Source organism: Macrotis lagotis, chromosome X, assembly GCF_037893015.1.
Source record: "Macrotis lagotis isolate mMagLag1 chromosome X, bilby.v1.9.chrom.fasta, whole genome shotgun sequence".
NCBI lineage: Eukaryota > Metazoa > Chordata > Mammalia > Peramelemorphia > Peramelidae > Macrotis > Macrotis lagotis.
The window spans coordinates 654,277,632-654,303,840 of record NC_133666.1 but is presented as its reverse complement, the minus strand read 5'-3'; the positions used below and the strand labels follow the sequence as shown (position 1 = coordinate 654,303,840).

General features: G+C 45.3%; 1 protein-coding gene across 2 annotated transcripts; it reads left to right on the top strand.

Moving 5' to 3' along the window:
- Positions 1-680: 680 nt before the first annotated feature.
- Positions 681-25,671, top strand: CD320 (CD320 molecule). Of its 2 annotated transcripts, XM_074205023.1 has the most exons (7): positions 821-858; positions 15,491-15,540; positions 16,966-17,085; positions 17,685-18,017; positions 18,801-18,917; positions 19,861-19,956; positions 22,850-25,670. In XM_074205023.1, the coding sequence occupies exons 2-7, from the start codon at positions 15,504-15,506 to the stop codon at positions 23,002-23,004; spliced, it is 858 nt and encodes a 285-aa protein (XP_074061124.1). In that variant the 5' UTR covers positions 821-858; positions 15,491-15,503; the 3' UTR covers positions 23,005-25,670. The 2 variants fall into 2 exon arrangements, with proteins under 2 accessions (XP_074061123.1, XP_074061124.1); XM_074205022.1 differs by lacking the exon at positions 15,491-15,540 and having other exon boundaries at positions 681-858; positions 22,850-25,671.
- The last annotated feature ends 538 nt before the right edge of the window (positions 25,672-26,209 follow it).

The following is a 26,209-nucleotide window of genomic DNA, read 5'->3' as shown; positions in this document are numbered from 1 at the left end:
GCGCCTGGCCCCTAGGAGCTTAGCTGTTCAGGAGGTTGGAGGGAGAAGACAAGCAGCGGGGCTGGGGGCTGGGGAGGGGTCTCGAGATGGGCTCAGATGGAAGCCTGGGGTCAGGCAGTGTGGGTGGGGAGGTGAGGGCGGCGGGGAGGTGAGGGCAGCGGCCACTCGGGGCCAAGCCGGGTGGGCCTCGCCCGCTGACCAAGAGACAGCAGTGAGCCAAAGCCAGAGCAGTGTGCCAGGGGCCTGGCCCCAGGCGTTGGCGGGGCGGCTGGGCATCCCCGTCTGATGCCCTCCCCAGGACCCGCTGCATGAAGCCAGGGTCCGTCCTAAGGGCTCTGGCAGGTGGGGCTCTTGGGGGTCTCTCCCCATTTCTTCTCGCGCTCGGTGGATGCTCTGGTTGGGGCCCGGGTGGGGGTGGCCCGAATGTCCGCCGGCTCAGCCTCGGTGGTCCCGTGTCCAGTCCCTGGCCCCTGGGGGCGGGGGAGGGGGCGCGACCTGCTGGCCGGACCCAGGCATCGCGAGGAGCGCGGGCCGGTCTGGTCCGGGAGCTCCTTACGCGCATGCGCACGGTGGGGAAGGGGCGCCGGGCAGACGCGCCCGCCAGGTGCCAGGCGCCGGCCACCGGGGCTGCGCACGCGTACTCCGATTTTCCCCCGGAGGGGTGCGGACCGAGGCGCGTGCGCGAGTCCTCGGAGGCGGAGAGAGGAGGACGCGCCGAGGTCGCCCGGGCTGCGGGTCGGACGATGGCGCATCCGCCGCTGCGGCTGTTGCCGCTGCTCCTGGCCGGACTGCAGCGGGCTCTGGTCCTCGGCCTGCCTTCCACCCCGGCGCAGCCCCGGACCCTCGGCCGCCCCGGAGGTCAGTCCCAGCCCCTTCCCCTTCCCCCAGGCTCGCCTCTCTCTGCGGGGGGCGTATTGGCGGCGCCGCCGGGCCCCACCCCCGCGCCCGCCCCTCCGCCCGCCGCCGCCGCCCGCGATTGGCCCCGCCGCCCGTCAGTCAGGGTCACGCCCCCAGCGCCGCCACATGGTCTGGGACGTGGTCCGGCTCGCCGGCGGGGCCACGAGGCGGAGGCTGGGGGGCGGGGGGCGGGGGGCGGGCGCGGGGGTCTTGGCCCCTGGGGGTGGCCCGGTCCCTCACTGCTGACCCGGCCCCCGCCCCGCAGGCCCGGCCGCTTCTCCCCTCGGGACCCCCATCCGCCGCGGCTTCTAGGAGCTTCTGATGGACAGGCTCCGCAGTCCCCCCGGGGCAGACAGGAGAAGCCCCCCGGGGCCCCAGGGCGCCCAGGAAGCGCCTGCTGGAGAGTGGGGGGGTCCCCCGCGGGGTGTGCGAGGAGTGGGGCCCTCCCAGCCGGGAAGGCAGCGGGGCGCCCCGCAGGGCTCCCCAGAGCAAGAAGGGGGGCTGGCGGCGCAGGGGCCCCAGCGCGCCCCGTGGCCCCTGGGGGCCGGCCCGGGCTGGTCCCCGGATACAGAGGGGCAAAAGGCGAGGCCAGATGCCCCCGGAGGCGGGGAGCCCCGGGATGCCGTCGGGACGGAGGAGGGAGCATGGCCTGGGGCGGCCCGGCGCCTTCAGAGGGGGAGGCGGGCTCCCCCCACCCTTCTGGGTGCCGGGCCGAAGGAGCTCCAGGTCCCTGTGTCGGCGGGACTGCGCCTGCCCCCTCCCCGCCTCTGCTGGGGGCACCTGCTTCCTCGCTGCTAAAGCCGTCGGGCTGTGGCCGCCTTGGGCCCGGACTTTGCGCAAGACGAGCTGCAGAAGTCCAGGGTGCTTGGGCAGGAGACACTGGACGAGACCGGAGAGGCCAGGCTAGAGCAGGGGCAGAACGACTAGGTACTGGTGGACTTCTCAGGACTGCAGGGCACCGAGGAAATGCTGAAGACATGGAGGCCGCTGTTTACATGGGCCACTGCACATACTTTGTCTGCAGAAGGGACTTGTAGTGGGAGGACAAAGCCTATCCCCACGAAAGGCCTTTGGGAAGAACCTTGCCCCAGGAGTCAGCCTGGGTTCCAACCCAGCTCTGGGATTAATTTAGTGGATGGCCTTGAACAACTAGGGCCTCATTTATTTTCCCTATGAAATGAAGGAGTTAGAGTTGTTAGAAATAAATCTTTTTTTTTAGGTTTTTGTAAGGCAAATGGGGTTAAGTGGCTTTCCCAAGGCCACACAGCTAAGTAATTATTAAGCTTCTGAGACCGGATTTGAACCCAGGTACTCCTGACTCCAGGGCCGGTGCTTTATCCACTGAGCCACCTAGTCACCCCCAGAAATAAATCTTTAAAAGAAAAGCAAAAACTCCAGGATGAATGAAGTAACTTAAAAATTTAATACATTCTTGCAGGAAGGGATTCACTAAAGATTGCCAAATAAATTTGAGCTTGTAACAAATATATATATATATATATATATATATATATATATATATAATCTAGAACAGAGAGTATCCAGTAAGTAATCTACAAATAAAAATTTTAGCCTTTTGCTTTTTTTTTTTTTTTAGGTTTTTGCAAGGCAAACAGGGTTTAGTGGCTTGCCCAAGGCCACACAGCTAGGTCATTATTAAGTGTCTGAGACCAGATTTGAACCCAGGTACTCCTGACTCCAGGGGCGGTGTTCTATCTACTGCGCCACTTAGCCTTCCTTTTGCTTTTTATTAAACTAATATCAAGGGGCGGCTAGGTGGCACAGTGGATAAAGCACTGGCCCTGGAGTCAGGAGTACCTGGGTTCAAATCCCGTCTCAGACACTTAATAATGACCTAGCTGTGTGGCCTTGGGCAAGCCACTTAACCCCATTTACCTTGGGGAAAAAACCTTAAAAAAAGAAAAGAAAAAAATAAATATCAAATACCTTTAGCTAAAAATGAATTTTTCTCTTTAATATTTCTGAATAGACCATAAGTCATCCTTCTTCTAATATACTTAGCTGACTCATATTTCTTTCCTTAAAACAGATCAAAAATTTCTTATTGTTTTACTTAAATGTTGCCTTGCCCTTAAATAGGAATTCTCATAGGAGCAAACAGCTGATAACAAACAGCTATATATACATTAGCCTATCTGGCTATTAAAATTTAGATAGAGGCAGCTAGGTGTTGTAGTGGATAAAGCACCTGCCTTGGAGTCAGGAGTACCTGGGTTCAAAATTTAGATAACTGTAAGCCAGATGAATTAAAATTTCTATAATTTGATCACTTGACATAATTATAGCAATTTACCCTAAAGATCAGGGACATAAAGAGAAGGAGAATTCCTTTATTAATTTAGATGTCAGTTTCCAGGCAGAGGTCATGTGGGTGGCCAAATACCTTGAGTCAGACTTTAAATCTGCAAGGTGAGGCATTTCCAAATGTCACATTTGAGAAACTGAGTCAGGAAAATACAATCTCAGAACTTGTTGAAAGTCACTTTCCTAGCCTTTACCAATGAACCTATCGTCTGCATCTCTCAAACCTTATGTGGTTCCTGGCATCATAGAACATCATACAACATTGGCCCAACAGTATATTCCTTTGCTTCTCCTACCTAGTATCACACAGAATAATGCCAATTTAACAGTTCCATAAGATTTTAAATAGTAAATTCCAAGTAATCAGAACTTTGAGTGAATTCAGCTCACAAGGATTAAATATCAATTATAATCTCACATTGGAAACAGCAAGAGATTATCACAAAAAAATCAAGTTTACAAACAAATGTGAGATATATAAATATTGCATATAGAAACTGATTCTATAAAAATAATTTTCCTTCAATTTTTTTTATCAACCATATTCAAAAAGATGCAAAAAAACCAAACCATTATTTCTAGAATCCTTTAAAACAATTAGAACATCTTTAAATGACTTTCAAATAATTTGCACATAGTCCCACAGGTGTTTTTAAATTTCATATTTAATAAACATAAAATACTTTAGATTCCAAATAAGATGACATGTGAATTATTGCCCTTCACTAAACATATGTCACACCACATACTGAAATCTTATTTCTTAGAACTAAACAAAGCAATAAAGAGACTTCTTAACTAAGATTAAGGTTAACCACATAACTTTTGTCTTTTTGATCTTTGTTTTACAAGTCTGTTTACTTGAGATTCTTCAGGAATTTAATCCTATTCATATGATAATTTAAAAACACTAATGTAACTTTTATGCCATGGTCTGGCAACAAATTTAGAGCAAAACAGCAAGATCCTTTCTACTGCAATTAATTGGTTTTTGTCCATTATCAGAGAAAAGCAAAATGACATCACTTTTTTTTAAGGTTTTTTGCAAGACAAATAGGGTTAAGTGGCTTGCCCAAAGCCACATAGCTAGGTAATTAAGTGTCTGAGGCTGGATTTGAACTCAGGTCCTCCTGACACCAGGGCTGGTGCTCTATCCACTGCGCCACCTAGCCACCCCATGACATCCCTTTTTGAGACAAATGATAGTGTGTCTTGCTGTGGCTGATCAGACCAATATGAGCTCGGAATGCTTTACCACAGTTGGGGCACAAATAGTTCATGGGGTAGATACTCTAAACTTTTGAACATCACATTTCCTTTGAGCTGCTTCAGTTCTGCCTTCCTCATAGAATGCAGCCCCCCTCTCTGATGAGGACACACCATGCCTGGTGGTCCTTTGCCAGTGTCTCCCAAGCTGTACAGTCAATTCTAAAGTTCTTCAATGAGACTTTCAGGGTGTCTCAATATTGTTCCTTCTGACCCCCATGTGAGCGCTTGCCCTGTTTGAATTCTCCATAAAATAGTTTTTTGAAAAGCATTTATCTGACATTCTAACATGTCCAGCCCATCATAGTTGCACTCTCTGTAGTAATGTTGGAATGCTAGGCTGTTTAGTTCGAGAAAGGACCTCAGTGTCTGGTATCTTCTCCTGCAATTATTACAGTAACTTTAAATGCTTTTAGGTTTTTTTTTGTTTTTTTTTTTGTAAAGCAAACGGGGGTTAAGTGGCTTGCCCTAGGCCACACGGCTAGGTAATTATTAAGTGTCTGAGCCCGGATTTGAACCCAGGTACTCCTGACTCCAAGGCTGGTGCTTTATCCACTACGCCACCTAGCCACCCTATCTACTACGCCACCTAGCTGCCCTTTTGAATGCTTTTAATACTAACCCAATGCCTAATTGATTCAGCTATAAGCAATACCATCACATTATTATGATTATTACATTTACATTCTCACAATGTATTAGCTTACAAATTTGAAAATTTAATAGGTCCGATAACATATATACTTTTATGAAGTCTTCCTCTTCTGAATTTGTTTTTCTTTAAATAGATCTCTCTTTTATTTAACCTTAAAACAGGAATAAATCTTTAAAGGTGGAACTTATCAAACCTAAATTGGTATAAAATTTAACTTTAATCTTAAATTTTTTTTCCTAAATAACAATTCCACCAATCACAGCTTAGAAAGAGCTAGATACAGTTTTGGTTTACAGTAAAAAGTGTATGATTTCATTCATGAATAAAAGACTTTGCTTGTCTGGTTTGAAATTGTCCTGATGTAAAAACTAGATCATTAAAAATAATTCTGTATTAGATAAAAATTTGCAGACGTATAGCTGGCCAGATGCATTGCTTAGAAATTCTGGCTCAAAGTTGACTTTTTTTCCAGAACTGGTTAATCTTGTCCAGACTAAATTAACATAGACTGAAGAAAAGTAAACTGAGTTTGTTGTATCTGTCCATTCCAACTATTTATCCCAAAGATCCTTTTGATCTTTAGAAAACATTTTTCCACTAATTTTTCTTTTAGTTTCTGTCAGCCCATACTTTATAATATACAAGTTATATAACTTGTACAAAAGTCTATGAATTATGCCTTATATTAAAACATTAATAGCATTTGAAATTTAAAACAAAATCCACTACTGTTAAGGATTACTTTGTACAGTTCAATGAATGTCAAAATTTCCTTATAGGCATCTTATCACCATTAGCATCATAATATATACTGCTAACAATAACAGTTAACAACAAAATTTCACAAACTTCTTTTCTGGCTCAAAGTGACCTAGGGGGTACCATATTAAATATTCAGATTAACTTATATGTAAAATATATCCTTAGATGCCGTTCTCATACAAAGACTTTTCTATTTAATAGCTAGAAATTCTGCAGCTAAGAAAATTCTTATGACTAGATGTTTCTAAAAATCCCTTTTATAATTACAAGATTTTCTTTAAACTTAACAATTTTATGAATTCCATTTAAGAAAATGATTTTCCTTTCAAAACCTAAAAGTTTGCAAGTTCTTTAATGTCTTAACTCATGTATTCTTTTCATCAGTACCTTTCTAACCTCCCTATGTTCTAGTTTATAAGAGCATTTATACTCATTAGTATTAGCAGCTATTTCTTAATATTAAAACCTACACTTAATTTAATTACATGTATTTTCAGATTATCTTTTATTTTTATTTGTTTATTTATTTATATTTTAGGATTTTGCAAGGCAGTGGGGTTAAGTGGCTTGCCCAAGGCCACACAGATAGGTAATTATTAAGTGTCTGAGGTCTGATTTGAACTCAGGTACTCCTGACTCCAGGGCTGGTGCTCTATCCATTGTGCCACCTAGTTGCCCCCAGATTATCTTTTAACATTCACATAGCAATTGCTTTTATGCCAAACATTTCAAATTAGGGGTTTTTTAAATTTTCAGTCAATTCACTGCTAGAAATTTCAAAAGTGGCTATCTAATGCTAAAGTTATCTCTAATTACTTTTAAAAACATATCTCAATTTAGTAAAAGTCTGGGTTACATAATGCCAGAAAACATAATTTATTTATTTTTTTAATTTAATATTTATTTATTCTCATTTTGTACAATGTTGTTTTTTTTTTGTTTTGTTTTTTAGGTTTTTGCAAGGCAGATGGGGTTAAGTGGCTTGCCCAAGGCCACACAGCTAGGTAATATTAAGTGTCTGAGGCCAGACTCAGGTACTCCTGACTCCAAGGCTGGTGCTTTATCCACTATGCCACCTAGCTGCCCCTCAGTGTTTTTTTATACATTAATAAAATATTCTTGTCTAAGAGTAAACAAAATACCCCCTCCCCTAAAAAAAATGTACACTCACTTGAGCGATAAAGGGGAGAGAAAAAAATTAAAAGTAAAATAAAAAAAAATAATAGTAATAATTGTAGGTGTGGCCAGGTGGTGCAGTGGACGGAGCAGCAACCCTGGAGCCAGGAGCACCCGACCCCACGTCCGGCCCCGTACACCCAACAATCATCCAGCTGTGTGACATGCAGGCTACCCCAACCCCACTGCCCTGCATAAACCAAAAAAAGCGAAAAAAAAAGACCTAAAATAAAATAAAATAGTAATAATAGTAGGGGCGGCTGGGTGGCGGACAGAGCACTGGCCCTTGAGCCAGGAGCACCCAGGTCAAAATCCAGCCTCAGACACCCAATGATTACCCTGCCATGCGTCTCCAGGCAGGCCACCCAGCCCCATTTGCCCTGCACTCCCCCTCCCACATAATAATAATAATAAAAAATGTGCCTCAGTCTTTGTTCCAACACCAAATACTCTGTCACAGGTGGATCACATTCTTTATGATAAGTCCATCACAAAAGTTACTTCCATATTTTTCCACCATTGCCATTGCTGATCGCAATTCCATCCTTTCGTATTTCTCCACTACCGTGACTCTGCTGTAGGGTAGCTGAGTGGCACAGCAGACAGATCCCTGGCCCTGGCGCCAAGAGGCCCGAGCCCCCATACCACCCCTTAGGCCCAGCATCCACTTGGCCCTATGGTCCTGGACAGGCCATCCAATCCCAGCCCCTTGCAAGAAGTAAAAAAGAAAATGTTAAATCTGACCACTCTCCCACCGTGGTCCATCCTCTCCTCCTTCATTCACATCCCCACCCCTTCCCCCTGTCCCCCTTCTCTCCTTACTCCAGATGTCTATGCCCCATTGAGTATATATGCTGTTTTCTCTCCTAACCACCTCTGATGAGAGCGAAGATTCCCTCATTCCCCCTTGCCTTCCCCCCTTCCCTATCATTGCAATAGCTCATTGTAATAAAGAAAAATCTTATTATATGAAATATTTTGGCCTATTCCCCCTCTCCTTTTTCTTTCTCCCATTACATTTCCCTTTTTTCTATTGACTCCATTTTTACACCATATTTCATCTTCAAATTCAGCTTTCTTCTGTGCTTCATCTATAAAATCTCTTTCTACCCGCTCTATTAACTGGGAACGTTCATATGAGTATTATCAGTGTCATTTTTCCATACAGGAATATATGCAGTTCATCATCATTAAGTCCCTCATATTTTCCCCTTCTCCTCCAATCTCTATGCTTCACCTGAGTCCTGTATTTGAAGATCAAACCTTCTGTTCAGCTCTGGCCATTCCAACAGGAACATTTGAAATTCCCCTGGTTCATTGAAAGTCCATCTTTTTCCCTGGAAGAGGATATTCAGTTTTGCTGGGTAGTTGATTCTCAGTTGCATTCTAAGCTCTTTTGCCTTCCAGTATATTATATTCCAAGCCCTACGAGCTTTTAATGTAGTTGCTGCTAAGTCCTGTGTGATCCTGACTGCAGCTCCATGATATTTGAATTGTGTCCTTCTGGCTGCTTGTAATATTTCTTTGACTTGGGAGTGCTGGAACTTGGCTATAACATTCCTGGGGGTTGGTTTTTGGGTATCTCTTTCTCAGGGGGATTGGTGGATTCTCTCCATTTCTATTTTGCCCTCTGCTTCTAGGATATCAGGGCAATTTTCCTGTAGTAATTCTTTGAAAATGATATCAAGGCTCTTTTTCTGATCATGACTTTCAGGTATTCCAATAATTTTTAAATTATCTTTTCTAAATCTGTTTTCCATACCAGTTGTTTTTTCAGTGAGATGTTTCACATTTTCTTCTGATTTTTCATTTTTTTGGTTTTGAAGTATTGAGTCCTGATTTCTCATAAATTCATCAATCTCCCTGAGTTCTATTCTTTCTCTGAAGGATTTGTTTTCCTCAGAGAGCTTTCTTATCTCTTCTTCCATCTGGCCAATTCTGCTTTTTAAAGCATTCTTCTCCTCAATAACTTTTTTTTAATTTATTTTTTATTCTCATTTTGTACAAATGTTTTTTTACATTAATAAAATATTCTTGTTTACAAGTAAACAAAATACCCCTCCTCCCCCATGAATATAGATAGACTTGCTTGGGCGAAAAAAGTAAAGGGGAGAGAAAAAAATTAAAATAAAAAATTAATGGTAATAATTGTAGGTATGGCCAGGTGGCGCAATGGACGAAGCATCAGCCCTGGAGCAACGAGCACCCGGGCCCATATCCAGCCTCGTAAACCCAACAATCACCCAGCCCTGTGACATGCAAGCCACCCGATCCCCACTGCCCTGCAAAAACCAAAAAAAAGAAAGAAAAAAAAGACCCAAAATAAAATAAAATAGTAATAATAGTAGGGGTGGCTGGGTGGCAGACAGAGCATTGGACCTTGAGCCAGGAGCACCTGGGTCCAAATCCAGCCCCAGACACCCAAAGATCACCCTGCTATGTGGCCCCAGGCAGGCCACCCAGCCCCACTTGCCCTGCACCCTCCCCCAAATAATAATAACAAAAATGTTCTTGAGTCTTTGTTCCAACACCAACAACTCTGTCATGGGTGGATCTCATTCTTTATGATAAGTCCATCACAAAAGTTACTTCCATATTTTTCCACCGTCGCCATTGCTGATCACAACTCCCTCCTTTCTTATTTCTCCACTACCATGTACTATATTTTCTCTCTTCTTTCACTCTGACTCTGCTGTAGGGTCGCTGAGTGGTGCAGCAGACAAATCCCTGGTCCTGGGGCCAAGAAGCCCTGAGCCCCCATACCACCCCTTAGGCCCACAATCCACCTGGCCCTGTGGTCCTGGGCAAGCCTTCCAATCCCAGCCCCTTGCAAGAAGTAAGAAAGAAAATGGGTTACATCTGACCACTGTCCCACCATGGTCCATCCTCTCCTACTTTATTCACATCCCCACCCCTTCCCCCTGCTCCCCCCTCCTTCTTACTCCAGATGCCTATACCCCATTGAGTATATATGCTGTTTCCTCTCCTAGCCATCTCTGATGAGAGCGAAGGTTCCCTCATTCCCCCTTGCCTCCCCACTTCCATATCATTGCAATAGCTCATTGTAATAAAAAAAATCTTATTATGTGAAATATCTTGGACTATTCCCCCTCTCCTTTTTCTTTCTCCTATTTCATTTCCCTTTTTTTTCTATTGACTCCATTTTTACACCATATTTTATCTTCGAATTCAGCTTTCTCCTGTGCTTCAACTATAAAAGCTCCCTCTACCTGCTCTATTAACTGAGATGGTTCATATGAATATTATCAGTATCATTTTTCTATACATGCAGTTCATCCTCATTAAGTCCCTCATATTTCCCTCCTCTCCTCCCATCTCCATTTTTCACCTAAGTCCTGTATCTGAAGATCAAACCTTCTGTTCAGCTCTGGCCATTCCAAAAGGAACATTTGAAATTCCCCTGATTCATTGAAAGTCCATCTTTTTCCCTGGAAGAGGACATTCAGCCTTGCTGGGTAGTTCATTCTTGGCTGCATTCTAAGCTCTCTTGCCTTCCGGTATATTGTATTCCAAGTCCTACGAGCTTCCAATGTAGCTGCTGCTAAGTCCTGTGTGATCCTGACTGCAGCTCCACGATATTTGAACTGTGTCCTTCTGGCTGCTTGTAATATTTTCTCTTTGACTTGGGAGTTCTGGAACTTGGCTATAATATTCCTAGGGGTTTTTTGGGATCTCTTTCTTGGGGGGGATTGGTGGATTCTCTCCATTTCTATTTTGCCTTCTGCTTCTAGGATATCAGGGCAATTTTCCTGTAGTAATTCTTTGAAAATGATGTCAAGGCTCTTTTCCTGATCATGACTTTCAGGTATTCCAATAATTTTTAAATTATCTTTCCTAAGTCTGTTTTCCATATCAGTTGTTTTTTTCAATGAGATATTTCACATTTTCTTCTAATTTTTCATTTTTTTTTTGTTTTGAAGTTTTGATTCCTGATTTCTATTAAATTCATCAATCTCCCTGAATTCTATTCTTTGTCTGAAGGATTTGTTCTCCTCAGAGAGTTTTCTTATCTCTTTTTCCATCTGGCCAATTTTGCTTTTTAAAGCATTCTTCTCAATAACTTTTTGAACTGTTTTATCCATTTGACCTAAGCTGTTTTTTAGCATGCTATTTCCTTCAGTATTTTTTTGGATTTCCTTGACTAAACTGCTGACTTCATTTTCATGTTTTTCCTGCATCTCTCTCCTTTCTTTTCCTAGTTTTTCTTCCAACTCCCTCATTTGATTTTCAAAGTCTTTTTTGATCTCTGTCATAGCCTGAGCCCAATTTCTGTTTTTCTTGGAGTCTTTAGATGCAGGAGCTTGTGCTTCCTCATCTTCAGACTGAGTATTTTGATCCTTCTTGGGCTCATATGCAAAATATTTCTCAATAGTCTTCCTTTTGTTTCTCTGCTTGCTCATTTTCCCAGCCTGGGCCTGGTTTTGGGGTGCTTCCTGAGATTTTGGGACACTCCTACAAGGTTCTCAGTGTGTGAGGCTCTGGGGCTGAGGTGGGGGGGCCCTGTTGTTCTGGGGGGGGGGCCTAGACTGGGATCAGGATCTGAATGTGGTCAGAGCCCCAGAATCCTGTTCCAGAGGCAGAGGACAGAGCTGGGCAGTCTCTCTCTTCACTCCCCTTCCTCAGCTCAATGGGCTCATGCCCTGGGGGCTCCTGCCTGCTTCTGTTCCTGGATCTGGGCTGTGCTGGCCAAGCTGCTCACTGTGTGCCCTGAGGGCTGGGCTCCATGTGCTCACTCTGGCAGAGGTCCCCACTGTTCCCCCACTTTGTGCCTGGTGCTCCTCAGGGTGCAGCTCAGGAGACTCCCCCGTGCGACTCCCAGTGCCCTGGGGCTGCCTCAGGGAGGCTGAAGTTCTTTGGCTGTGGTGGACCACCCCTCTGGCAGGCCGCCTCTCCGATCCTGGGGAGCAGAGCCCTTCTGCTCTTTTCCAGGTTACCTTGAGTAGGAGAACTGGCTCACTGGGTCCCTTTGTGGGTTCTGTCTTTCGAAAGTTTAGTTAGAGTCCTTAGCTGATGAATTTTATCAGAGAGCTCCTAAGACTCCATCCCTTCTTGTTGCCATCTTGGCTCCGCCCATACCTCAATAACTTTTTGAACTGTTTTATCCATTTGACCTAAGCTGGTTTCTAACAGTTATTTTCTTCAGCATTTTTTTGTATTTCCTTGACTAAGCTGCTGACTTCATTTTCATGTTTTTCCTGCATCTCTCTCATTTCTTTTTCCAGCTTTTCTTCTAACTCCCTCATTTGATTTTCAAAGTCTTTTTTGATCTCTGTCATAGCCTGAGCCCAATTTCTGTTTTTCTTGGAGTCTTTAGATGCAGGAGCTTGTGCTTCCTAATCTTCAGAATGAATATATTGATCCTTCTTGGGATCATAGATAATGTATTTCTCAATGGTGTTCCTCTTTTTTTCTCTGCTTGCTCATTTTTCCAGTGTAAGCCTGTTTTTGGGGTACTTCCTGAGCTTTTGGGACAGGAAGTGTGTGAGGCTCTGTCCTCCCTCCTGGTCTGTGAGTGACCATATGCGCCCTCCTCTGCCACAGGGCTGAGGTGGGAGGTGGCCCTGCTTTTCTGTGGGGGGGGCCTAGACTGTGATCAGAATCTGAATGTGGTCAGAGCCCCAGAGTCCTTTTCCAGGGACAAAGGACAGAGCTGGGCAGTCTCTCTCTCTTCACTCCCCTCACTAGGTTCAATTGGCTCATGCCTGGGGGCTCTTGCTTACCAGCTCCGCCTGCTTCTGGTTCCTGCCTTGGCCAGGCTGCTTGCTGTGTGCCCTGAGGGTTGGACTTCTTGTGCTCACCCTGGCAGAGGTCCCCCGCTGTTCCCCCAAGTTGTGCCTGGTGCTCCCAGGGGCATAGCTCAGGAAACTTCCCCACTGCTGTGAGCCATGGCTCCCAGGCCTGGGGCTGCCTCCGGGAGGCTGAAGTTCTTTTGCTTTTGCGGGCAGTGGTCCCTCTGACCCTGGGGACCCCTGGAGCAGAGCCTTTCTGCTCTTTTCCAAGTTACCTTGAGTAGAACTGCCTCACTGGGTCCCTCTGGGTTCTGTCTCTGGAAAATTTAGTTAGAGTCCTTAGTTTAGAAGTTTTATGAGAGAGTGCCCAAGACTGGATTGGCTCTTGTCACCATCTTGGCTCCATCCCCAGAAAACATAATTTAAAGAAGAATCTGTAGTAAGTACCAAATCATCTTTTTCCAAGAGGATTGTTTAATACTTTTAGTTAGCCACCTCCTAATCCTAACTCTTTGGTTTAAGATAGTTCTCCCCAATGAGATACTTTCTCCTCCAAAAATTAATTTTCTGTTTTCTTCCACCAACATGGCAGTAACCACCCCTGCTTATAATCTTAATCTTACTCTGTCCAGTCTTCTGACACTGGTCTGAGAGCACTGCATTCCTGCAGGAAGGGGTGCATACTATCAGAGATAGACACACACACACACACACACACACACACACAGAGTCAAAAAACAAGCAACTTTTATCTTTTCCTGAAACTCCAATTCCCTCCCTCAGGTCCTCATTGACTAGGGATTATGTATGTTCCAATTTTCTGATCTACTTCATGTATGTTATTCCTTGATATGTTCTCCCACTCTGGTCATGCCTCCACATACATTGACTGTTATTATAATAAACCTTAGGCTCCTCCTAGGGTGGAGAAATTAATATATATAAACTTATTGAGTATATGCTCAGAATGATTAACCCAAGGCACCCCAAATCACTGTACTTTTACATTAGTCTTCTTGACTTATATATTCATCTATTTGTTTACTTGGTATTGTTCAATCAGGATGCAGTTATAGGGATTATCTACCTCCTTTTGTATTTTATTAATGAATCCTTTTATGGAAACTCAAATAATTTCATTTTCAGAATAGAGGTTCTCTAAGGCCATTTCAGTTCAAACACTGTTCTGTAGAGCTTTCTGACCTCCTTCCTTGTGGGGTATATAATGTTTATGGTGGTAAAGAAGAGAAAGTGTGTACACATATGTAGGTGTATGTGTGTACACATATGTGGGGGTACATGTGTATACTATGTGTGCATGTGCTTATCCCCTTTCAGTTTAGTTAATGAAACTTTGAGAAGGGAGAGCCTCACACCTCTACTGAGAGATCCCAGTGGGAAGGAGTCCCTGTGTGATCCCTCCTTTGTCCCTCCTTGGTGGCTGGGAGATGAAATTTGGTGAATGAGACTGTATGCTTAGGTGCAAGACCTAAGAGAAGGAAGGGGTTGGCATGTTGTCAAGAAAAGCAGACAATAAACATTTATTACTTGGAAAGTTCCAAACTCACCTTAAAGGGAGGCTTTCCAAGGAGTTTGCTGTGCTCCCTCTGGCATTCTAGTTTGGGTAGTGACCACTGAGGGAGATGAGGAGGTTCCAAGTTAGTCTACCTAGTAATGAGATTCCAGGTGGTGAGGAGGCAGGATAGGGAATGAAGAACTTTAGGGTTGAGTGCAGCCTTTATTCCTTGGCTAGTTCTAGTACCAAGGAAAGGGCTCTAGTTTGGGAGGGGCCTTGACTAGGACTGGGATCTCAGGTTGGGTAGGCCCTGGTCATCTTGAGACTCTGAGATCTGTGGGGACCATTTCCAGGCTCAGTGCTGGTAGTCTAAGCCTTGGAGCATTAACTCAGATGCAGTCAGAGGGACTAAGACTCCTGTTTCTCTGGGAGTTGCTGAGCTGGGTCTGATTCCATATCAATGGTCATAGAAACTTTTGAGGTCACTTCTCCTTATTAGCTGTGTCCCTCAAACTATGTAATGAGAACCCTGTCCATTCAGAAAACAAATGAACTAATCCCTGCAGCTGTCAACTTGACTCTCTCTGTACTCTGCTTGGCTCCACCAAATCTGAAACCTTTATTGGTTTACTCTTCCCTTCACTGTATTGGGCTATAGGATACAGGAGCCTGTTGTTCCCGAAGCAGAGAGAGTCAGAATTAAGGTAGTTTTGTTAGCTTGCAGGATCCCCCTGGTGGTCTCTGACTTTGGGAATAGCATTTGGATGTTGGGGAGGAAATGTGGCCTGGGCCAGTACCATGTGCTTCTCTCCAGGAAGTACAGTGGGTTCTCAGATTTTGGAAGAGTTTCTGTGAAGAACTTCCATAAGGGCAACTGAGCTCGAGAGTTTGGGAAATGGAAAGTGACTACTGGGAGCAGGGCCTGTCTCTGCCTCCCAAATGGAGGTCCCTCAACAGTTCAAGGGACAAGTATGAAAGGTTGGACTCTGCTGGCTGGATATTTGGGAAATGGTGTGGGGCATCATGGAAGCTCTTGGAGTTAGAAGATGGGGGCTTAAGTTCAGACCTTGACTTTGAGTCAAGAACTTTTTAAGTCAGTTTCCTTTTCTAACTCTAATTGCAGTTTTTTTTTTGTTTTTTTAGATTTTTCAAGGCAATGGGTTTAAGTGGCTTGCCCAAGGCCACACGGCTAGGTAATTATTAAGTGTCTGAGGCTGGATTTGAACTCAGGTACTCCTGACTCCAAGGCCAGTGCTCTATCCACTGCACCACTTAGCCGCCCCTCTATGCAGTTTTTAGTAAAATGAGTTGGGTTTGTTGATCTTCATTTTCTCTGTCCTGGGGTGTATCATCTCAGTAGCTTTAATAATAATTACCAAAAAAAAAAAAATGGACATTTATAGAGCCCTTTTAAATTTGCAAAACATTATGTGTAGTATTTCATTTTAGATGCACAATTGTATGAGGTGAGTATATTGTCATTGTTATTACCAGCAGACATATCAGTGGATAGAATGCTGGGGCTGGAATCAGGAAGACCAGAATTCAAACATTTACTAGTTGTGGAATCCTGGGCAGATCACTTGACCTCTGTCAGCTTCAATTTCCTAACCTATAAAATGGACATCATCATCATCATCATCATCATCATCATCATCATCATCATAATACTTTCCTCCCAGGATCAAATCAGAGAATCTTTGCACAGTGCTTTGCAGATCTTAAAGCTCTATGTGAATGCTTTCTAGAGCTATATTTTATTTCCTTTTTATAATTGAAAAAACTGAGGCATGGAGAAGTGACTTGCATCCATGGTGGAACAGTTAGTACCCAAGGCAGAATTTGAAGCCACGTTTTTTAGACCCCAGGTCTGGCACACTGTTTGCTGGACCACTCTGGCCCTCTCTGTTAATGGTGCAGCTTATCTAGCTGTAAACATGGAAAGGTGACCCTGTGACTTTCCCCTCCCCAACCCCTTCATGAGAAATGATAGCCCCAGGGAATCCTTATTCCACTTTGGGGTAATGTTGAAGGGGCCTTAGCTGGTCAAGCTCAGTCAGGCCAAACAGATAGCCATTTCTCCCATAGGTCTCCAGAATAGTTGAGCCACTCAACTTAGAGGGTCCATGTTGAAGGGGAAAGCCTATGTAATTTTGAGGAGGAGAAATTTTGAGGGAGCCAAGGTAGAAAGGGTACACAACTTATGGGAAGAAAATAACCACCCAAGAGTCCTTCCTTAACTTCTGTGCCAGGGGCCATCACTATTTCTACATTTGTAGTAAACTCATTTACAGTTAACAAAGGTTCAGTTTTTCCAGGAGAAAGTAATGAGACCCAGAACATTATTTTGTTATTTATTTATCTGTCCCTCATCTGTCCATTCTGTCCTTCCTTCTCTTCTCTCCCCTTCACTTCCTCCTCCCTCACCTTGCCAAGAGGAAGAAAGCTTAGAGCTGGTATAGGGCCAGGAGTCAAGGACAAGGGCTTCTGATTCCAAGACAGACTCATACTTACTCCTATTGTGTTATGTTGTCTCACTTACCATCCTAGTTGTACCGCTTTGGACTGACTTGGTGATGCCCAGTTATCTAGATTTTCTTTTCATCTTTGTTTCCCAGACACGGAAGGGCCATGCCCACCCTCTAAGTTTCCTTGTGGCCTTGGCATCTGCATCCCTTCTGAGTGGCTATGCGATGGCGACAAGGACTGTTCAGATGGCAGAGATGAAACTTACTGCCGTAAGTCCTGAAATGGGTGGGCTGGGGGTGACTGAGATGAACCAAACTGTGTGGGTGCCCCTTTTCTCCTTCTGACTCTATAGCTTCCTGTGCCACACTCTTTATTTGTTGACTAATTTGCCCTCAGACTAGTAAAGAATTATGTTTGTGTTGTGGAGAAGTGAGTAGAAATGCCTATAAGGATACTGTAGACTAATCCAAGAAGACATTGGTTAATCACCTTACACATTCTAGAAAGTGAAATCTGTCCGGGGCAAGGTAAGTGGGTGCCATCAGTTATATCCCTATAAGAGTCTCTAGGATTAGGCCTCCCTCATTCTACTCACTAAGGCCATTCCATCTTTTCCTGGATCCTCTCTCCTCTTCCCCACACCCCCTTCTCTGTCTCTCATTCTCTTTATCTCTCTCATTTGTCTCTTCGTTTCTGTCTCTCACTCTCTCGCTCCATCTCTCAATCTCTCTTTTGGTTATCAGTGACATACCAAGACTTGGGGAAAGTTTTCAGTTTTCAATATGATTCCTTTGGCCTATAGCATAATTCCACTCTAACTTAACCCACATTAAGATGATCTATGTTCTTCCTTCTTGCCTGTGAGCAGGGACAGAGCCTTGTGCCCCAGGGGAGGAGCGCTGCCCCTCTGAGCCATGTTCCTCAGTCAGATGTGAGGGACCTGAATGTGATGACACGTGGATGGAGATCAGCTGTTCCCCGCCTCCCTGCCTGGCTGAATACCGATTTTGTGATGGGGTCAACGATTGTCCCAATGGCACAGATGAACGATTTGTGGACTGCAGGCAGCGCCATTTGAAGCTATCCTCCCCAGGGTGTGCCAGGCAGGAGTTCCAATGTACCCCAGGAGAATGCATCCCCCATGCATGGGTGTGTGATGGACACCCAGACTGTGCCAGTGGCAATGATGAACATCACTGTGGTGAGTGTTCATGGGGGTGTTGGTGTGTGTGAGCGCTTGTATGTTTGCACATTATATCCTTTCAGTCAGCTAGAGAACCAGGCAGAGGGAGAACTTTAGTGTTGTGTCATGGGTATCCCAAGAAGGAGAGACTTTCAGAAACCCCTGGAGGATTCATCCTTTGACTTTGGTGGCAAGATAAGGCAAGATGAAGGTAGAGCCTGGTAGTGGATTAGAAAAGCCTGAGAGGAATGATGATGGGGGGGCGGGGCTTCTGTGCCAGGGGCCATCAAGTGGGAGAGTTAAAATTCAGGGTGTAATCTTTTGTAATTGAGGTCTGGCCAGTGCTGACCTGAGCTCTCAGGTTGCTGGGCTCTGGCACATCCCTGAGGTTAGGGGCATCTCTGGAATATGGACCAGGGCAGGTTCCCCCACCTAACTTCTGGCCTTTTGGTCTTCAATAGTCACCAAGTTATCCTGAATTCAGATGTGAAAATGTACTCTCCAGGAACCTATAATCTAACAGGGGATGCAGAAAGGATGCGGAGAAGTCTGAGGGAACATGGGGAGAAGTCATTCAGCTATGTGACAAAGGAGACATTCTGAGCTAAGGGCCCTCCCTCAGGTTGCGGAGGGGATTGGGGTTTATGCCCCTCCAGTCCAAGAGGATGGTGGTGAACAGCAGGAGGTAGTCTGCCCAGTAGGGAGCTCCCTGAGGCATGGGGGAGAAGTCCCAAGGTAAAAGACAGGAGATGTTCATAGGGACTGAGATTGCTGATCTGAGGCTGACTGGTTTCATTGCAGGGAAAACAGAAGCTCCCAGCAATCAGACTACCACCACAGCTGTGTCCCCAATGCCAGGGAATGGGAGTGCTGTCCCTTCAAGAAATCAGGATGCCAATGAGACAGTAAGGACCTCTGGTAAGAATCCATGAAGTGTGGGCAACACATCTTCACTCTGTTGACTTCCAGAATATTGAGCTTTCATGGACTCCTTGTTATGCTTTCCCCTGTAGTAGCAAATACAGATTTCCTCTGCTGTGGGAAGGTTGAGGGCTGAGCTGACCATAGCCTCTGGTGCATTCTGTAGGAGCTTTCACTTTGAGAGGTGGGCCACCAGCTGATGGACTGGATAGACATTCCTCCTTTCTGGGCCAGGGGCCAGCAACCTCTCTCTCTCTCTCTTGCCAGGAAGCACATGGAGTACTCAGCCTTTGGAACAGTTTCTCTGAGGCAGCCTTGGCACTTTTCTCTGCTGGGGGGTGGGGGGGGGTAACGAGGTAGAGAATGCCATAAGGTACCTCCTTATTGCTTTCTTCAGAGACTTCCTTAGGAGAGAGAGAGAGGTGGAGGGATCAGTCCTGGGGAGGTGGGTAGAGGGGATCCTGTGGTGTGCTGACCTTGAAGTGTCCTTCATAACTGTGCCTCATAGCCTCCGGCAGCCTCCTTTCCTTTTCATGTTGTCCTCTTTAAAAATCACTTAATTTTCTCTAAGGTCCTTTCCAAACCAGAAATTCCCTGCATCTTTGTTTGATTTTGTTCCCTTCCATTGTCTTGTCTGGGCAGGGAGTCAGATGATAAGTATTGGTAATGATGGGGAGGGCAGATAGTGGGGTGGGAGGGGGAGGCTCCTGACTCACATTCAGTCTGAGGTAGATTCTGACCCATAGTAAGGGACCTGGCAGGGAGCTGCAGTTTGGGGAGGGTCCCTACCTAATGAGTTCTGGTCTGTACCACTCAGCTGGCTAGGTTCTAGTGGCTTTTTGGGGCTCAGAAATGCAGGAGGTCTTCAATTCCTTTAAGTTTGAATGTAGCTGACCATGGGAGACTAGGCATTGCTGACCTGAGAATGCTTGCATTTCAGAGGTGACACAAGCTCCTGGAATCCAGACCACCCCAGGCCGTGGAAGCCTCACGCCTTCAGAAAGACGAAGTGCTTATGGCCTGGTCATGGCTGCAGGTGAGACCCTTGAGCAGGTAGAACAGCTGACCCTGTTGGTACTTAGGTTCTGCCGGGCACACATGTTGTATTGGAAAGAGTCTTGCAGGCCATCTAACTTGAACCTATGCCCCAACCTCTTCAGCAAGTAATCCTCCAGCCTGGGCTTAAAGACTTCCTCTTGGGGGCAGCCCATTCTCTCTACTAGGAACACTATCCTGATATCTAAGCATGGTTTGTTCCAACTTCTGTCTGTTGCTTTCAGTTCTCCCCTTCTATCCACCTGCTAGGCCTTCCACTCTTCCCCAGGATTTCTTGTTTCTTGGCCAACATTTCCATTTTCCTCAGTGTATCCTCCTGAAGTAACTTGGTCACATGATGGGTAGAGCACTGGACTTCAATGAGGAAATCCTGAGTTTAAATCCTGACTCAGACTTGTACTCAAGGCATTTAAAAACAAATAAAAAAACCAATACCCACAACCAAAAATGAAACCTTTTTCAGTCTCAGTTGCCCCAACTGTAAAGTGGGGATAATAATAGCACCTACCTTTCAAGTTTGTTGTGAGGATTGGATATCAAAAAATACAGAATGCTTTGTAAACCTTCAAGCACCAATTTATAATGGCAGCTTTTCCTATAATTTCTAGACCCTTTTCTGTCCTGATTTCTCTTCTCTGGATAATCCAGTTTGTCAGTATTTTTCCTTCATTGTGGTCCCCAGAACTGCCCTCAGTTCTCTAGATTTGATATGACCAGTGCAGAGGACACAAGCCTGACTTTTCCCAGGCCTCAATCTTTGTTTCTGTTTATTTATTCATTTTATTTAAGGCAATGGGGTTAAGTGACTGCCCAAGGTCACACAGCTAGGCAATTATTAAGTGTCTGAGGTTGGATTTGAACTCAGGTACTCCTGACTCCAGGGCCAGAGTTCTAACCACTCTACCACCTAGCTACCCCTCCAGGCCTCAAACTTGGATGTCCCCAATGTCGTCTGAGATCATATTAGCTCTTGGGGATGCTGGAGAACATTGCCAGTCCATTGAGCCTTCAGACCACCGAACCCCCAGATCTTTTCACATGGACTCAAGCCTACTTCACCCATCTTGGATTGGGGAAGTTGGCATTTTGGACTCAAGTGTAAACCTTTTCATTTGTCCTTAAAAATTCATCTTAGTTCATTCAGCCCAACATTCCAAGCTGTCAAGGTCTTCTCTATCCTAACTGTCATCTACTGTGTTAGCTTTTCCTCCCAGCTTTGTCATCTGCAAATTTGCTAAGGATGTTGTTTTTGCTGTTATCCAAAGTTCTGTTCATGCTGACCCAAGCAGAGATAAGTTCAGAGAGAACACTGCTCTTTAAGTCCATCGTTCAACCAGTTCCATGGCTACCTTCCTGTGTGATCATCTGACCCACATCCCCATCTTGTCCACAGGAGAGCACAAAACACTTTGTCTTGTCAAATAGTTTTGTTAAAAAAAAAACCCAGCCATATAAGCCATGCCACATCGACCAGTTTAATAACTGTTAAAAAGCAACTGAGATCAATCTGCCGGGATCTCCCTTGGACAAAGTCATGCTGCTTCTTGATGATTACCACGTATCTTCTTTGCTAAACTTTCACAAAACATCCTTTTCATAAAACGCTCTAGACTTTCACTAGGTGTCAGCATTCTGTTCCTTGGCCTGGAATTTGTTGGTTCCCTTCTCTGACTACAGATCCAATGTTCTAATGTTACTGTTATTTTTTTTTTTCGCTGGGCAATGGGGTTAAGTGACTGGCCCATGGTCATACAGCTAAGGTAATTATTAAGTGTCTGAGGCCGGATTTGAACTTAGAACCTCCTGATTCCAGGGCTGGTGCTCTATTCTTGGTTCCCTTCTCTGGCTGAGCTGACATAGATCCCACTCTAGGCTTGCTGCACCTTCCCTTTTCTCCAGTCTCTCAGAGTAGGCCTGGGGCCTTGCCCTAGCTTCACTCATTCTCTCTTTCCCATTGGTGACCTAAAATTGGGCAGGCAATTTCCTTCTGCCATCTCCCTGCTTAGCCTGGGTTTCATTTCTCTATCATCATTTTTTGTTCTGTCCCAGGTAGTTAGATAATCCCTTTTGGTTGTCAGCAAATATTGACAGATGTGCCTGTTACTGCCAGACTCTGGGCAATACCAAACCTTGGGAAATATTGGAAGCCTGAAGAGAGCTTCTGCCCTCAAGGAGCTTATAGTCTAATGGAGGAAATCAACACCTAGAAGCTGCAAAGCCTCCTTTGGTGGAGGATGGGGGAGGAAGTGGCCCCGGGGGAGGAGGCCTGAGGAAAGGTGGGTTTCAGAGTTGATGTCATGCAGAATGCAGAGGAGTTTCTGGAGTTCCAGAAAAGGGAGTCCTAGGAAAGTAGCTCAGTTGGAAATATTTTTGGCTTTCCCCATTCTGCCCAGTAGTGCCCACTCTTCTCTTTCTGCATACTGATGCCCCGTGTTTGAATTATCCTCCATTAGGTTCTTGAACCCTGTACTAAGCCCCTTTTTTTTGCTCAATCCATGAGAACAGTTCTCTCTACCATCACCTCCCTGGGAGGCTCGGGGGTTCCCAGCCTTCAGAGCAGTGTCTGCTAGGAACCCAAAGCTACATTTGCTACTGCCCCTTGGGAATTGGGGGTAGAGAAGACATCAGAGCCAGGCAGCGTTGGGGGTGCATTTGCCTTGGCTTCTGACAGTGGTCCTTTGGTTGGCCCAAGGGATAGATGTGAAGATGGCAGGGCAGGGCAAGTGAGGTGGGGAGACCACCTGAAGTCAAAAGACATGGGTTCAAGTCTAAGCCCTCCCACTGACCCATCATGTGCCATTGGGCAAGAGATCTTTCAGCTCCTTTCTAGCGCTGACCTCTCCTGAGTCTCTCCTTTTTTTTTTTCTTTTCAGCTGCCTTGAGTGGAGTTCTGGCTGCCGCCTGTCTCCTTGTGTGCTGCCAGACCTGGGCCCAAGTCCGGTGGCACCTCCTCCCCCAACCAAACCTAGTAGTAGCTGTGAAGGAGACCCTGCTGATGCCTGAGAGGACTCCATCGCCCTTACTCTGAGGGTGAGGGTGCTTGGCCTCCAGGAATGCTTTTGATCCTTCAAGACTGCTCATCCATTTGTGCAACTGGCCCAGGCCTCTCAGGGGCTGAACCCAAAGTCCTCCAGAAGAGGGAGAGCAAAGGGGAAGGGAAAAGACTGTTAGCTTCTTCCCCATTGGCCTCCATCATAAGCTACCTCTCTTTTTAAGACAGTTGACAGGTTCTGACCTTGTTGCCTTCTTCTATGACCCTGGGAGGCCCTGCATCCGGTACCTCTTGGATAGGGCCGGATGGGTGTGGATCTTGGTTCCTTCCAACAGAATACATCCTGTCTGCATGGGGGTGGGGGGGTGGGAATAGGCTGTTGACTCCACAGGGGATTGCTCACATGACCTGATCCCTCCCTCATGCAGCCGGATTCTGGGGCTGTGCTCTTTGTTGAGCAAAACTGGTGGCCTTGATATTAGCCACCTAGGGAGACACTCCATTCAGCTTCCAGGTCACTGTATAGTGACTCTGTACAGATCTCCAGTTCTGTGACTAAAATCATTTCTCAAATCTTAAGACCTTTCCTCCAGTCTGTTTTCTGGGCTCCTTTCAAGATCTCCCCATGGAAGAAGAATCTGACCTAGAGCTCATAGGTTATGGGGTGGATGCAGGTAGAGAAAGAAACTTGCCCTCGCCCAGAGGAATTGACACCCTCTTCTGGGCAAGTGGAGTGTGACAATAGGGGAAACTGGATGGGACTGTCTGGAAGATTTGGGGAATCTCTTCCCTTCATTGTAAGAAGTTACAGGTGCAACAAACTCAAGCCAGGCATTTCAAAGGTAGCAGGAACTTTTACTGCAGACTAAAAGGAAAATGGAGGCATAGACTTAAGTCCCACTGGCCTAGGTTCATAAGAATCACTCCCATTTTGATAGCCCTATAAGGTATATATAAAGTACTTCCCCCATGGTAACCCATCAGGTCAATAGTATAAATATTATTCCCATTTTTTGAACAGGAAAAAGAGGTCCAGAAAGGTGAGATGATTTTTGTTTGGGGGTCACATAATTTCAGAGTTGAGATCTGAACCCAGATCAACACTGCAAATGATATTTCCTCCCTTAGAATTGAAATCGCTTGAAAGGGATCTTTGAAAGTTGATTCAGCTGTCCACTTCAGGGAAACCAGGCAAGGAAGGGAAGGGAAAGGAGAGATATGGAAGGCAGAGGGTTTAGGATTGGGGCTTGCCAGACTTTCTTGGCTTTGCTATTTAAATCTTGTTCACCTTAGCCAGGAACCCTCAATGAATCTATTAACTTATTTGTAAAGTGATGGTTTGAATTAGATTGAATTCAGCATTTATTGAGCACTTACTGGGTACAAGGTTATATAATATACACTGAGGATAGAAAGACCAAATTGAAATTCAAGCAATATACTCCTGGGGAGAGACAGTACTGAATCCCAAGAGTTGGATGAGACCATGGGGACCATCTATTCAACCTATGAGCCGTCATAGGACCCCTAAGACAGCCCTTGCCCTTAAGGAGCTTGCAGTCTAATGGAGGAAGCCAACATATAGAGAAGTCAAATAATTTCAGGAAGGAGAGAGACTGGGGTCCATAGGGTGATTGAGCCACAGGGGAGATTTCAGGAAAATATCCCTGTACTTAGATGGGGACTTTGGAGAAGTAGCAGGAGTGTTCAGGGGGACTTGGGGATTTTGCCTTTGCCAATTCACTATGTGACCTTGGGCTACTTAGCCCCTCTGATTCCCAGCTTCTTCATTGAAAATTCAAGATCAGGGAGGTGTCAGCTGCTGTCCTCTGTCCTGGGTCTGATCACTTCAGTTCAGAGTACCCCATTTTAGGAAGGATATTGATAGCCTGGAGTATTCAGAAAAAAGTCCGTCAGATGATGGTATTTATGATTATGCTATATGAGGACTGATTGAAGAACCTGGGAATATTTAGCCTGTGGAAGAGAAACTTGGCAGGGGGGCATGCTGTTTGTGACAGGGTTTTGACTTATTCCGAGAGCAGGTGAGGCCCATGAATGGAAGCAGTAGGAAGGCAAATTTAGAATTTGCCTAAAGAAAAGTGTCCAAAACTTAAGTTGTCTCAAAGTGAAAGGTATTTGCTTGGGAAGATGTTTTTTCCCTCTTTTCTGGAGGTCTTTAAGAAGCACGAGTATTTTTGAGGGATTCCTTGCTGAAGTCTGGGTTGGAGAAGGTGATCTCTGTAGTGCCTCCCAACTTTTTGAGATTCTCTGATTCCAATGAGTTCCATTTGACACGTGTAATCAGTTGGTCAATAAACATTTATTAAATGCCTGTTGTATACCAGTTTTTACGAAAGTTCTGGGGATACAAAGAAAGGTAGAAATAACAGTCCCTGCTCTTGGGGCTCTCATGGTCTAATGGAGGAGACAGCATGCGAACAATTCTGTATAAGTAAGTTATACACAAGATAGAGATAAATCAACAGAGGGAGTGTACTAGAATGGAGGGACTGGGAGAGGCTTCCTGCCAAAGGTGGAATTTCAGTTGGGACCGGAAGGAAACCAGAAGATAGGAATGAAGAGGGACACCAGAAACAATGTGTGGAGTAGAAATGGAGTGTTTTGTGAGGATTGGCATGATCTTCTCGAGGCTGAGATTCTGCTGGGATGTCCTGGCAGATGGACTGGAATTGGGGAGGGAGGCGTAAGACTGCTCCTCCGGGAGCTGATCATCCAAGTTCCAATTCTAAATATTTTTCATGATAAGAAAACTCATTCCCTAAGGCAGACCATTTTATAACCTGCTGTGGTGGAAGGGCCTTTAGAAAGCCAACCCACACTGGCTCAAGAATCCCCTTGTTCAACACCCCTGGCAAGGGACATTTAGGGACTGTTTGAAGGTGTCCCTCCAGAGGCAGCCTGTTCACATTTGCATGGCTGATTATTATAGCAGTCTCATAATTTTGGTCATGGAGATTAAGACAGGGCATGCAGAATTCTTTGAGAATCTTAAACTCCATTGTTTTACAGAGGCAGGATTGACTAATTTTCTCTGCTGTAAAATGAATAGTTTGGAATAATTCAAGGGTTCTTATATTTTGCTATTTCAATATAATACATTTCCTTCATCATCTTATGTATTTTATACATTTAAAAGCATAATTCTGGGAGGGTTCCATAACAGTCTTGCTGAATGGATCCATTATGTGAAGTTAAGAATCCTCAAGTCCAGATCACC

What these genes read in the sequence shown, in the direction of transcription:
- CD320 (XM_074205022.1), top strand. Translation starts at nt 744, where the DNA reads ATGGCGCATCCGCCGCTGCGGCTGTTGCCGCTGCTCCTGGCCGGACTG. An exon ending in CAGAGATGAAACTTACTGCC is followed by an intron (nt 17,086 to 17,684) that starts GTAAGTCCTGAA and finishes GCCTGTGAGCAG; the next exon opens with GGACAGAGCCTTGTGCCCCA. An exon ending in TGAGACAGTAAGGACCTCTG is followed by an intron (nt 18,918 to 19,860) that starts GTAAGAATCCAT and finishes CTTGCATTTCAG; the next exon opens with AGGTGACACAAGCTCCTGGA.